The 14,736-nt window shown below is 33.7% G+C and overlaps 1 protein-coding gene and 1 long non-coding RNA gene across 3 annotated transcripts; one reads left to right on the forward strand and one right to left on the reverse strand.

The window, feature by feature from the left end:
• Window positions 1-188: 188 nt before the first annotated feature.
• Window positions 189-11,181, forward strand: LOC123669679 (CKLF-like MARVEL transmembrane domain-containing protein 4). The gene is made up of 3 exons (XM_045603270.1): window positions 189-378; window positions 9,987-10,253; window positions 11,035-11,181. The coding sequence occupies exons 1-3, from the start codon at window positions 250-252 to the stop codon at window positions 11,179-11,181; spliced, it is 543 nt and encodes a 180-aa protein (XP_045459226.1). The 5' UTR covers window positions 189-249.
• Window positions 1,440-3,249, reverse strand: LOC123669269. Of its 2 annotated transcripts, none has more exons than XR_006745728.1 (3): window positions 3,171-3,249; window positions 2,786-3,021; window positions 1,440-1,500 (listed from the first exon to the last, which is right to left on the reverse strand). It is a non-coding gene; the product is annotated as an uncharacterized LOC123669269 (long non-coding RNA). The 2 variants fall into 2 exon arrangements; XR_006745727.1 differs by having other exon boundaries at window positions 3,103-3,230.
• Window positions 11,182-14,736: the final 3,555 nt, after the last annotated feature.

Consider the following 14,736-nt stretch of genomic DNA (forward strand, 5'->3'; position numbering starts at 1 on the left):
TTTTACTGGGTGTACCGATTTTGATAATTTTTAATTTAATCGAAAGCTGATATTTATCATGTGGTCACATATAAATTTTATCGAGATCTGATAATTACTTTTTGAGTAATCTTTGATAACGCGTAGTTGCTTGACTATTTTTTCGTCGATCTACGTTGTATTACTTGTCGATGTAATTGAAGTCGGTTTTTTTTTCGTTTGTGAGCAAACACAATTATTTTTAAATAAACTTATAGATAAAGAAACAAAATGGCTGAAACTGGTTACGGGCAAAGAGTAACCACGACGGTCACCACGAGCACAACCGTCCAAACAAACATACGCTTTGATCCCTCCTATGTGAAGACCATACCAGGAATACTTAAAATTGTCCAAGCGGTAAGTTTTTGTTACTTATTTTATTTATTCAGGGAATATTAAAATTATTACGACACTCATTCAATAAAAAAAAATGTGATAAATCCAGTTACCACTAAAATAAACAAATGACAACTAAATTCAAAAATAAAAATAGAAAATAAAAACAGTAACACCTTAAATATATTATGTAATCTATTTTTTGTTGTTTAAATACATCTAAATTAGCAAAGGAATTTATAAACAACAGATGCACTGATCACGCCACTTAGCACATCGTTTGATATTCACCTACCCCTAAGGCAGTCTTGGCTCTGGCTTGGCAAGTTGCACTTGTTGTATCCTAGTAGCTCTTAACCTACTCTTTCAATAATTAATTTGTGCAAACGAATTAATTGTTACATGACGAAGTTGAGCGTTGATGTACATCTCAAAGGGGGCCTCCTTAAACCTACATCTAGGTCGCAAGTCCTAGGCACTGCTCTGAGCTACTCCCTCTGCCACACGATGGACTCGGCACCAGCACAGTGAATCCATAGAATGCTAAGAAGTTAGTCTCTGATTATCCCGCGTTCCATGCTGCGTACCTTTCAACTAAAATAACTACCTTTCTGCTAAGTGATTCCTTTGTTATAAGAAATTGGTGATATTATAAATTGTGTTTACCTGTGCCAAAATTGGCCACTGAAGCTCACAGTAGACCGAGTACTCAGAGACGATGAGCGAGAGAAACCTACCTCATCCGACATGTATTACTAATATATATGAATATTTTATACAATACGCTCTTCAGTTATTGCAGCTCAACTAAAAATTATTTTTGTAGATATATATAGAAATTCCTATAGAATCTCTTTAGTTGAATTATGCCACACCTGGCTGGCTTTCATTGAAGTTTAAATTAAGAGAGATTATTTATAATTATTAGAATCTGTAAAGAGTAAATTTTAAAAGCCATTTCTTTACTTTCAGACCAATGCAAGTTTATTTAATTGTACTCTCACAACGATAGACAAATAATCTTATAGATATATTAAGGGTATTCTTATTAGGTATTATGAAAAAAACTAATTCGTTGATTAAAAATTTTTATTATTGTCTGAATAAAAAAAAAATGAAATCACCAACAGCTCACTGACACATCTGAAAAGAAGAAAAATATTTTAAAGATAGCTTGTGATAGTAACAAGAATGAATCAAAAATACAAAGTAACTTCGATTGTTTTTGATATAAAAATGTCAGAGAAACCAATATCCCTAAACCATCTCCCAAGAAAGAAGAGGGCTTAATCGTAATCCCTTACACCATTGTACTGACGCTTGGTTCATAATTACTCTATTAGGATAAATAATCATTATTAGGTGTTTGTTAATAAGCCAAGATGGCTTCACTAGCAAAATGCTAGATGCTTGCTTTGAAAATGATTTACTTATAGTATTGTATTCCTTTCTTTCTCCTACAAGGTGAAAAGGATGATGCCCAGCAGTGGGATGTTGCAGGCTGAATCATGTATCTTTTATACAATATGGATGTAATCATTTTACAGATATATTGTGTTTCACAATGTTCAGTAACATTTATGACCATATTCAAATACATAACTAGCAAATTGTTAACTGAGGCAGCAGCCCGACTGGGTTAGTCCCTAGACCTTACAGAAGATCACAGCTCACATAACACTGCTTTTAAGCAGAGTTGTGTTCCCGTTGGTGAGTAAGGTGACCAGAGCTCCTGGGGAAAATGGGGATATATATATATATATATATATGATCAGCAATGCTCTTGAGATGCTTCTGGTGTTGCAGAAGTCTATAAGCTACGGTAATAGCTTACCCTCAGGTAAGTAAGGCTTGTGTGCCGACCTAGTTTGCCTTTAAGCCCTATTGATTATTATGTATAAATAATTACTACACAAAAGTATTTGAACAACATTATGTTAATGGGATTTACATCACCAGTAATACAGAACAGTCAATATAATGTTGGTACAGATGTTTGCTTAACATGGTTTATGGTATGTATTGTTTGTCAGCTATTGGGATTTGTTTAGGAAAACGTGTAACAACAGAACTCATTGACTAAAAACTAAAATTCATGATTTGGTCAGGATTTTTTTTTTTTATTTACATTATTTTCACCTCCATGAAATTATGTATTAATTATAATACAGTTCACCTTTATTTATTTTTACATATTAAATTGAATTTTATAATGTGCTATAAATTTACTTCAAAACTATTTACTCACATTAAAAGTAACTATTTTATTTATTAACTAACCAGATATATAAGCATAAAATGAATAAACTAAACTTCATTAAAAACTAGTCTTTTAACATACTTTAGTAAACGAAATATATCACTTATACGATACGTATAGAAAATAATCATAACTATTTAATAATAATAAATATGAACAAAAACCAACCTACGACCGCATAGCCATAGACGTTGCCTGTGCTATAATGCTTCCGGACTGCACATTACCGAAGCTAGACATCGCCATCGCGGCGAGGCTTCCCGCCACGATGCCCGTCGCTTTGAACCCAAGCTTTGCGAGCAACCACATGCCTTTCCCCGTATACACCACTATACCGGCTAGAACTTGCACTATTCCAGCAGCGCAATAGTTTCCCATAATTTCACCGTGACAATACAACTCGTCTATAAGTCCAGAAAAATTGTAATCAGTCAAAGTACATTAATACTTTAATACAAAATTAAGAATACAATAAGGAACCTAACAATATTCTAAATTAAAAGTGCAATTAATAATTTGATTTGCAAGACTTGATAACTTAGTACATCTATACCGGTATACGTAGTCTTTTCATTCACGAATCACGTCATAAAAACTTCATACTGCGTTACTATCGACGGCCATAGACTAAATATTTTGCGAGGGATTTCCCGTTTAAGTGTCAGTTAAGTTGCCATTCGAAAAACGAAGTTTGCATGTCTATTACCGGAGAATTCCAGTTTTTGGTACGGTTACTTTTGTGACGAGTGGAGGTGTTTTAATTTCGTTACGTAAATATTTTATTATGTGAAAAATGAGATTGTTTCAGGTGAGATACGGTAATACTTTAAAAATAATAGAAGTTGCGTCATCATATATTTTAATGCATCCAAACGAAGGCGGAAAGTATATTTTTTATCTATACAAATAAATAAAATTCGACTGTCTGTTTGTAATATTAAAATAACCCCTTTTTACTAAATGGACACGGTACATATAATATTTTTTTTTTAATTTATTTATGTATCTTAATTTTAATTTTAACATTTTGACACGCGAACATGCGAACATTTGATAATTTCACAATTTTGACATTGTATTTTGGCCGAACGTTTTAATGTGTTAATATTGTATCTGACTTAAATATTTTCGACGCCGCGTTGGTACGACGGTCACAGCACTAAACATGGCTGTTTCAGAGATTAGCCAGAACGAACAGACAGACAGACAAAAATTGTAAAAAATGTAATTATGGTATATGTCTCGTTTATACATCCATATGCATTTAGTAAAAAGCTATTACTTTAATATTACAAACAGACACTCCAATTTTATTTATTTGTATACATGTTATTGTATAATCAATACTTGCTTTTTATTTATTTGCTCTTAATTAAGCTAAATCAGATAAATAATATTCAACAATAACTCTAGCATTTTGCAAGGTGACTTACCTTTTTAACCGACTTCCAAAAAAAGAAGGAGGTTCTCAATTCGACTGTTTTTTTTAATGTTTGTTACATCAGAACTTTTGACCGTGTGGACCGATTTCGACAATTTGTTTTTAATTGAAAGGTGGTGTGTGTCAATTGGTCCCATGTAAATTTATTTGAGATCTAACAACTACTTTTCGAGTTATATCTAATAATGCGTTTTTACTTGACGCTTTTTTCGTCGACCTACGTTGTATTATACCGCATAAATTTCTACTGGATGTACCGATTTTGATCATTCTTTTTTGTTGGAAAGGAGATATCCCTAGTTTAGTACCATGATAAGGAAACTAGGATCTGATGATGGGATCCCAAAGAAATCGAGGAAAACTCTTGAAAATCCGCAATAACTTTTTACTGGGTGTACCGATTTTGATAATTCTTTTTTTGTTGGAAAGAAAATATCCCTAGTTTAGTACCATGATAAGAAAACCAGGATCTGATGATGGGATCCTAGAGAAATCGAGGGAAACTCTAGAAAATCCGCAATAATTTTTTACTGGGGGTACCGATTTTAATAATTTTTAATTTAATCGATAGCGTATGTTTTTCATGTGGTCACATATAAATTTTATTGAGATCTGATAACTACTTTTTGAGTAATCTTTGACAACGCGTAGTTACTTGACTATTTTTTCGTCTATCTACGTTGTATTACTCGTCGATGTAATTAAAGTCGGTTTTTTTTTTCGTTTGCAAGCAAACAATTATTTATTATTAAGATGAATTGTTAACGAAAACCTTAGCAATCCATGCTTCTTCATCCAATCCTATACGATACTGTGTCGATAGAGCTATAGACACAACGTACATGCACTTTAAACATCAGAGCATCAGCAGAATTAACGAATCCATTTGTATGTAATCTCAATTTTTATTAACTTTAGCTGACTCGGCGAACTTCATATCCCCAAATTTTTTCTCTTAATGCCTATATTGTTTTACAAACCCGAAAACAAGGAATTATCTAATTTGATATAGTCGTCAGGAAATTATGCGAGTACATACATTTCCGTGTCTGATTTTAACGTTTCTTTTTTTTGTTGTTTAAAGAGTACCGGATCCGACATCTTTTCATCAAGATTTATTGATAAATATGCTCTTTAGAAATACTCTGAACAGACAAACTAATAATTATAATTTAATAATGACGACAAGTTTACACAATAGTGGCGAACAGCGAACTACTTTATACAATTAAAGGAAAGAGTTACAAAAGCTAATCATTCAATCAATTCAACAGATTACAATCAATATTCAATTACTCTACAACATCACCAATAGATGGCACCATTTGTTTCATTTGATGTATTATTATAACACCCCCACTACATCACATGAAACTTACTTTACAAATTAAAAACTCTTTACAAATTGACAACTCTTTACAAATTAACAACTCCTTACAAATTAACAATTCTTTTACAAATTAATAACTCCCAAAGCTTCAATGCATTGGTAATGCTTTGTCACACCGAGTGCCTTTGTGAGAACATCAGCTGGCATATCATTAGTACACACATATTCAATATTTATAATATTACTACTAACAGCATCTCTTAGGAAATGATAACGGATATCTATATGTTTACTTTTCCTATTCAAAGCATGATTAACAACAAATTTTTGAGCACTCTGGCTATCATTGTATAAGGTAATAGGACATACATCTTGATTAGTGACTTCAGACAACAATACTCTCAAATACATTAATTCTTTGCATGCCTTTGCCATTGACATGTACTCAGCTTCCATACTGGAAAGAGCCACAGTCCTTTGTTTTCTACTTTCCCATGATATGACACCCCCTGACATCACAAAGCAATACCCTGTATATGATTTCCGGTCAAAACTATTATTAGCCCAGTCAGCATCAGCAAATCCCAACAACTCAAAACTTCCTTTTATATACCTTATACAATAATTTTTAGTTCTCTTTAAATACCCGAGAATCCGTTTAGCATAATTCCAGTGAGTACTAGTATAACAAGAATTAAATTGACTTAAAAAACTAACACTGAAGGCTATGTCAGGCCTTGTTAACACAGACAAATACATGAGACTACCTACTAATTGCTGATATGGTATATTATTATCATTAACATTACCATTTTTATCAATATTTAATTTTAACTCCATAGGTGTACTAGCCTCTTTACAATTTAACATATTAAATTTAATTAACAATTGATCAATATATTGTTCCTGATCTAATGTACAAACATTATTCTCTTTATCAAAATTTACTCTCATCCCCAAACAATGCTTTACCTGTCCAAGATCTTTAATCTGAAATTTTGAACTCAATATTGAAATTAAGTTATTTGTCTCTACTTTACAATTTGAAAATACAAAGAAATCGTCGACATATAAAGCAATAATAACTTTAACATTATTATGAAATTTTGTAAATACACATGGTTCTACATTACTTCTCTTAAAACCCAATTCAACCAGACACTGATCAACTTTTTCATACCATGATCTTGACGCCTGCTTCAAACCATAAATAGCTTTATTTAATTTAACAATTTTTCTACTATTATTATTTAAATCAATTTGTGGATGAGCCATATAAATATCTTCACTTAAAATCCCATTTAAAAAAGCAGTTTTAACATCTAAGTGAGTAACATTTAAATCTAATTGTACAGAAAGTGCAAATAATAATCTTAAGGTACTGTGACGCACTACAGGTGAGAATGTCTCGTCATAGTCTATTCCCGGTTTCTGGGTGAAGCCCTTTGCCACAAGACGAGCACGATATCGAACACCATTGTCACTATCAAACTTTCTTTTATAAACCCATTTACACTGAACTAAAGTCTTTCCTTTAGGCACCTCACTCACCACTACCCAGGCATTATTCTCTTCAAATGCTTGAAGTTCCTCTTCCATCGCAGCAGTCCACTTATCTTTGTCAGGACCTCGTAGAGCTTGATGGATATTAATTGGATCACTTTGATTCTCAGCATTTGACTGCATGCACAAGTTTGAGTAACCATAACGCTGTGGTGGTCGTTTGATCCTCTTGGGTTCTTCTGGGGGCGGAGTCTCATCTACATCCTGCAGTATAGATTTATTAGTCTGGTCAGTAATATCTGTGTGGTTAGTATCATTTTCAAGTTCTACACTAGTGACTATATCAGACTCATCTATTTCACTCTTAATTTGTTGTGTTTTTGAGATTTCCCCCACTGAAACTGATATCCTATCATCTATGTTACTCTTTAAGTTTTCTTGGATTATGACATCCCTGCTCACAGACACACACTTCTTATCTGGATCATAAATCCTATACCCCTTAACATTTTCAGCATAACCGACAAGAATATGTGGTTTCGACTTGGTGTCCCACTTAAGTCGTTTTTCCTTTGGGATATGCACCATAACCTGACTCCCAAAAATTCTGATGTGACTAAGATCTGGTTTTCTATTAGACCAGAGCTCAAACGGTGTCATGTTCTGTAATCCCGATGCTGGTGACCTGTTTCTGAGATATACAGCTGTATTTACAGCCTCAGCCCAAAACCTTTTGGGTAGTTCAGCATCATACAACATGCAACGAGCCCTTTCCACGAGAGTTCGGTTCATACGCTCACTAATAGCATTTTGTTCTGGAGTGTATGTATTAGTTTTTTGATGAATTATACCAGCCTCAGCCAAATAACTGTCAAACAATGCATTACAGAATTCCAGACCATTATCAGTTCGAAATATTTTAATTTTCTTATTCTGTTGATTTTCAACTAAAGCTTTAAATTCTTTAAAATATTTGAACACTTGGTTCTTAGCCTTCAAAAAATAAACAAAGGTCATACGTGTGTAGTCATCGACAAAGATCAAGAAATACCTGCAGCCACCAATTGAAGTCACCTCCATGGGTCCGCACACATCTGCATGAATGGTATTAAGTACTTCACTACTCCTCATGCCCGCATGGTTAAACGGTAATCGTGACTGCTTCCCTTGACAGCATACAACACATGTACTTTTGTCAATAACAGCTTTGTCCTTGAAATGTACGCCTACAACTGCACCTTCCTTCATTTTATTAAGGTCACTGCTATTTAAGTGGCCCAATCTGCGATGCGACAGTTCACTGTTTACATTATCAGATGTCGTGAACAAACAGTCGTGTCTATTCTCAACATTGAGTTTATAAACACCATCAACTAATCTGGCTTCTCCAACCAGTTGATTTCTACTGTTATAGATATAGCAACAATTTTTCTGAAAGTCCACTCTGTTTCCATTTTGAATCAATTTACTCACTGATAATAAGTTCGTAGCAATATTAGGCACACATAACACATCTTTTACTGTGATAGAATATTTGCATTTCGACGTGATCGTAACAATATCAACATCGCCTGAGCAAAGCACAGCCATCACTGCTTTATTAGCCACTGTGATTTCCTTTATACTCGTATTCTTAGATGTTTTCCGAATATTGTTTACGTTTGAGGTTATATGCATACTTGCACCGGAATCCAAATACCAATCGTACGGTCTGAAGTTTCCGCTTAAAAATACTGCAGAAAATGCATTAGAATTCTCTATTTTCATATCTTGAACTTGTGTACACTTATTTTTATAGTGCCCGATCTGTTTACAACGATAACACTTAATAAATTTCTTTTTGCTATTTTTGACATCTGACATTTCGCCATCTTGATTGGTTTTATTGAACGACTTCGATTTTTGATTGACATGCTGGCGCCCTCTAGTATACAATGCAGTAGTTTCCGTCAAATCTTCACTTCCGGACATGTCTAATAATTTTGATTTTACAACATCCGCCGTAATGGCGATTCCGGAATGTTCGATGGCCATTAGCATTGGGAAGTATTTTTCGGGTAAACCTGCCAGCATTAAACAGCCAATCCACTCATCATTTACCAAAAACCCAGTTCTTGATAATTTCTGCCCCGTTTCAATAATTTGTGTAATGTAACTTGTCATTGAATCTGAACTTTCGAGACGTATTGATATTAAATTCCTCAATAACATGATTCTTCTCGAAAAACCACAGTCATCAAACATTTGTTGTAATTTCTGCCATAGTTCTTTAGTAGTCAAAGCGCTCTTAATGTGTACATATAACGACGGATCTATGGTTAGAATCAACTTGGCTTTCGTCATGGCGTCGTCCGCCATGTTAGCTCCAACTCCTTCAGTTTTAAGAAAATTTGTCTTTCCTTCGAGTACTAACAGATTCTCGGCCGCGAACGCCCACTCACTATAATTTTCCCGACCTTTCAACTTCGGTACATTTGCAATAAATGAGTTCGTACTAGAAGCCATGTCTGTCAATCAACCACACCGCGTGTAGCACGGATACAAAGTCAAAAGTTCACTAACTTAATTATAACTTCGAAATCTTCCACTGTACACTATTACTCAGCCAACTAACTACAACTATTCTTACTAAATAAAAAAATGTGACTGGGCCCATAACCTAATAATTATAATTTAATAATGACGACAAGTTTACACAATGGTGGCGAACAGCGAACTACTTTATACAATTAAAGGAAAGAGTTACAAAAGCTAATCATTCAATCAATTCAACAGATTACAATCAATATTCAATTACTCTACAACATCACCAATAGATGGCACCATTTGTTTCATTTGATGTATTATTATAACACAAACAAACATAGTATGTTTGTTTGTCTGTTTGTCTTTATCTCGACCGCACATTATAATGACACTTCTAGATAAATTTGTATGAAACTCGTTATTTTTTGAATTCATAGTACGAATTGAATTTACTATTTATTCGAAAGTTCAATACAGGTTTCCCTCGGGAAAGTGGATGAAAGTCAAAATGTGTAATCTGTAACATTTACGTTTTTAATTAATATAAGTAAAATATTTAATGTCTACAGGTGGCAAGTCTCGTGGGTTTTATTTGTATCCAGTTCTCGTATCAGAACAACGCCGGCAAGGGCGTGTACTTTAGTTGGATAGCGATGATAGCATTCTGGTTCACGGGTATCCTTCTCGGGTTCTACTTGTTCCACATCGTTGAGAAGTTCTACAAGATCCCGTGGCTGAAGATTGAGTTTGTCTTCACGGCGCTGTGGACGGTGCTCCTCTTTATAGCTGCAATCCTGGCCGTCACTGTGCATGATAATCCGCATTCAGCGGCTGCGGTGAGTTAGACACTTATATATGTAGTTTTTTTATATCACTAGGGTGGCGAACAAGTGTATGATTCGACTGATGGTAAGCGGACACGATAGTGTAAAACCAGGAACACCCAACCCTCCCTAGGAGCTCTGACTATTTTATTCAATCAGAAACATAGCGCTTCTTGAGAGATCCAGATTTGGAACAGAGGATATTTTCTGATATGCTCTATGAAACTTATTCATGACGACGCGTTGACGCAACGGTCACAGCACTGGGTCGCGACTGTTGCACTGGCGGTGGCTGGTTCGATCCCCGCACACGGCAAACACTCGTATTGGCCATACAGATTTTTTCCCATGATCTGGGCATGTACTGTGTGACTACAGTACTAAAGAATATAGCCACCCCCTTTCTTCCCGTGGGTGTCGTACGAGGCGACTAAGGGATAACACAGTTCCACTACCACCTTGGAATTTAAAAAGCCGACCGGTGGCGGGATAACCATCCTAGTGCTGGCTCTAAAATACACAGACCGAAGACGGGTGACAGCGTTTTCGGTGCGACGAAGCCAGCCCTGCGGTCACCAACCCGCCTGCCCAGCGTGGTGACTATGGGCAACACACACGAGTTCACGCCATTTTCGGCCCTAACTTGTGAAGGGCTATGTCCAGCAGTGGACTGTATAGGCTGTAATGATGATGATGGGCATTTCTGCTTGTGTATTGTGTTCGGAACCCCGACACAGCAGTGAATCCTACTTAGGGCATTGGATGATCTTATATGAAATGTTTATGTGAGCAGTTCTTCGGATTCACGGCTACCCTCGCGTACGCCATAGACGCCTACCTGAAGTGGCGCGCGGTGCAGGCGGGCGGCCTGGCGCAGGGCTCGCGCGTCGTGTCGCAGCAGACCGCCTCCGTGACTAGCCCGCAGCGCGTCGGCTACTAGTGTGGTGCTAGTGGCCGACCGGTGAGTACTAGTACACGGTACTAGTACAGGGTACTGATACTGGGTACTAGTACAGGATACCAGTACACGGTACTAGTACATGGTACTTTACAGTGTACTAGACAAGGGTACTAGTACAGTGTACTAGTACAGGGTACTAGTACATGGTACTAGTAGATAAGGGAAATCCCCCTTATACGTTTGTATGGAGATTGGCGAATAAACAATGATTGCAATTTTTTTTTAATCTGTAGTGAATGTGTCACATTAGTTATTATGTTTTTATTTAAAGATAAGTTTTTGTCACTTTCCGCTTTATCCTCGTTAAGTGTTAAGACAAAGTACTTGTACATACTTCTTAAATCAAATTAAAAATATTAACAAATGAGATTACATTGATAAAAATATTCCGTGAGAAAAACTTGCAATTGTTATTGTTATATTGTTTTGTTCGTCAATACCTACAATAATAGCATTGTTTCATAATAATAACGGCAGTATGGCGAATTGTACTTAATACTATGTATTTTGTTTTGGTAGGATTTCACAGAAAATAGAACTCAAATCTTATGTAGCATATTCAAGAAATAATTTTCGTTATAAAACAGAAACAGAGATACTAATAAGTTGTCACAAATTTAAAATTATCATAGAAAAATAATACTTTTACAATTTAGGTGGATCAACAGATTTAAAAGTTATTCTCTTTCTTTGACATAAATTTGTAATCTCACAAAACCAGCATGTTTAGTATAGTCAATTTCAAAATAACAGAACAAATTCAATTACTTGAATGCTGGAAAATCCTAGAGGAAGCTAGAATTTAAAAGAAGAAGAAGAATACTTTTACAAATACCTGCCTTAAAGTGCTCTTAATATAAAATAAAATTACAGTATATCCTCCTTGATATTGAGATATTATCTATTTATATACGAGTATATCATATTAACATATCCCACCTATATACTTATAGTATATATTTATTTTGATACACTATATTTTCGATTTTTACACACACAAGCAAACTTCTCACTTTTTCATTACAATACTTAAATTTTTAATAAGATAGCTTTTTATAATTAGAATTATTTTACAGTTGATATTAAATAATAATTATTATGATTTAATAAAAAATGTTATACAAATGAAAATATAACTATAAAATAAAACATATGTTGAAGTCAATGATTATAATAAAAATTACTTGAATAAAATATATATTCTACTCTATACTATAAAAGAGATTGTTTTAATTTGTATTGGTAATTATGATTCTTTATATTGCTTTCGTGTACTCTCTACTTAAAATAGGTTGCCAGATTCAATCATGTCATTTCCGGGACAATTCGAGGATTACGAATTCGGTCGAATGAAAAATATACGACAATTGATAATATTTTTGTGAATCGCTAGAAAACTAGTAGTATTCGAAATCCGAGACAGTCAACTATAATTCCTGGACACGGCAGAAGACACGTAATTCCGGGACAATCCCGGATTTCCCCGCCGTCTGGCAACCCTAACTTAACATGACACTTGCTAAATCTATTACTATCTCTCTTACGCCTTAATGCACGTATTTTTACAAAAATATATTTGTAAAAACAATTGTTTAAACTATTTGTAGTTTTTAAATATGTATTTTTAAGAAAATGTTAACAGTTTTAAGAAAATTTAAATGTAACAAGCACTATCTATACACTATAATGGCCAATTCGCACGATATAAATAAAAAATTGACTATTGTTAGATTTTTTTCACAAAAAATAAGAGATTGTAAAATTATTGCTGTCAAATTGGTATTTAAAAGTGATAAGCCCGTAAGTTAAATTCATAATATTAGTACCAACTATTGCTACTTAATTGCATTTGGCGCTGGTTTCTATCCAAAAAGTATTTGACAGCTAGCCAGCGATCGGAGGTTTTCGATTGCGAAATGACAGCACGACTATCGGAATGTTATTTAGCTTATAGCTTAGTATGGCCATTATATACTTCACACAGTATATACGTATTTAATACTTAAGATTTATACTAATGATTAATCTAATGAAGCACTAATTACCTCATAAAAATATTTTTATATATATTTTATGTAAACGTTAATGTTTTTTATAAATTCATACGATGTAAATAATTTTGTAACACCAAAGAAATTGAGATATTTTGTACAGGGTGTAGGAGCTCAATTTTTTGTATTAACACGACACTCTAAACAATGTACCTATACTTGTTACTAACATAACAAATATATATATTTTCATAGTCAGGCTTTTACTGATCCAAAAAGGTGGATACAAGCGAGATGCACTAAATTAAACCGCATAGACAAATTCGATGAAATCATATAGAATTTCTAAGCTATATATAGAAGAAAAGAAAAAAAAAATAGTAATAATTATAAGCAGTAGTTTCGACAAAAGATTTGGGCTGCAACTGAACTTTAGCATCTGCTTTTATTTGACTGATTTATATGTATACTAGGTTCTGCCCATGACTTCGTCCGCGCAGAACAGTTTCTTTGGGCTAAGTAAGGAAGCTCTCAAAAGGAAAAAAACCCGATTTTGAAACATTCTTGATTGGTGCTCCGCTCCTATTGGGCCAGATGATACATAGCTATCCTCGATAAATAGGCTATCTAAAACTAAAAGATTTTTTTCAAATCGGACCAGTAGTTCCTGAGATTAGGGCGTTCAAACGAACAAACAAACTCTTCAGCTTTATATTATATATTAGCTCTCGCTTGTGTCAATCCTATGTAGATATGTGGTATTATGACTGGATATCCGTTGAACCTATTTAAAAAATTCTAATCATATAAAACCATCATTAAAATCATAGACATCAGAATTTTTAATGTTTTTTTTAGTACAGTATACTAGTGTCAAAAGATTATATCAGCAATAGACAATAAACAAAAAGCATTCGTTATAATAATAATTACGTTAACATTGAAAATTATATTTATCTGTGAATTAAATTTGATAAAAAAAAAGTTAATTCTTTTTAATCTAAAATATGCCTTTCATATAGTTCATAACGAATTAAATATAACAGTAGTACAGTAGTAATATAACAGTAGTAGTTTTGTGTTTCACTCACACCTGGCACTTTTTTTAAAAATCGAAAGACAGATTATTAAAGGTAATTTTCTAATGTTAAATTTTAATTGAACAACGATTATTATGTACCTGTGTGTGTGTGTGTGTGTGAATAGTATTTTGTAAGAGATTAAAAAAGAATATGAAGTTTTTGATTTATTGATAAAAATTATTGTTGCTTATATTTTAACACTGAATAATTGCATTGTTGTGTAGATTTAGTTAATAATAATAATTGGAACAAGTAATCTAGGTTTGAATTTATTCAAATGTGAAAAAAAGCCACCTTAAATTTTTTAAATTGAACGTAATGCTATCATAATAATATAAGGGGTAAATTATTAATAGCAAAAAAAAAAAAAACACTTATCAAATACTTCCGTATTGTTATTAATTATATATTTTTAAGTTTTGCACATTCATTATAAGCACATAAATATTTTAAGATTTTAT

This window comes from Melitaea cinxia, chromosome 3, assembly GCF_905220565.1.
Source record: "Melitaea cinxia chromosome 3, ilMelCinx1.1, whole genome shotgun sequence".
In the NCBI taxonomy this organism is placed as follows: Eukaryota; Metazoa; Arthropoda; class Insecta; order Lepidoptera; family Nymphalidae; genus Melitaea; species Melitaea cinxia.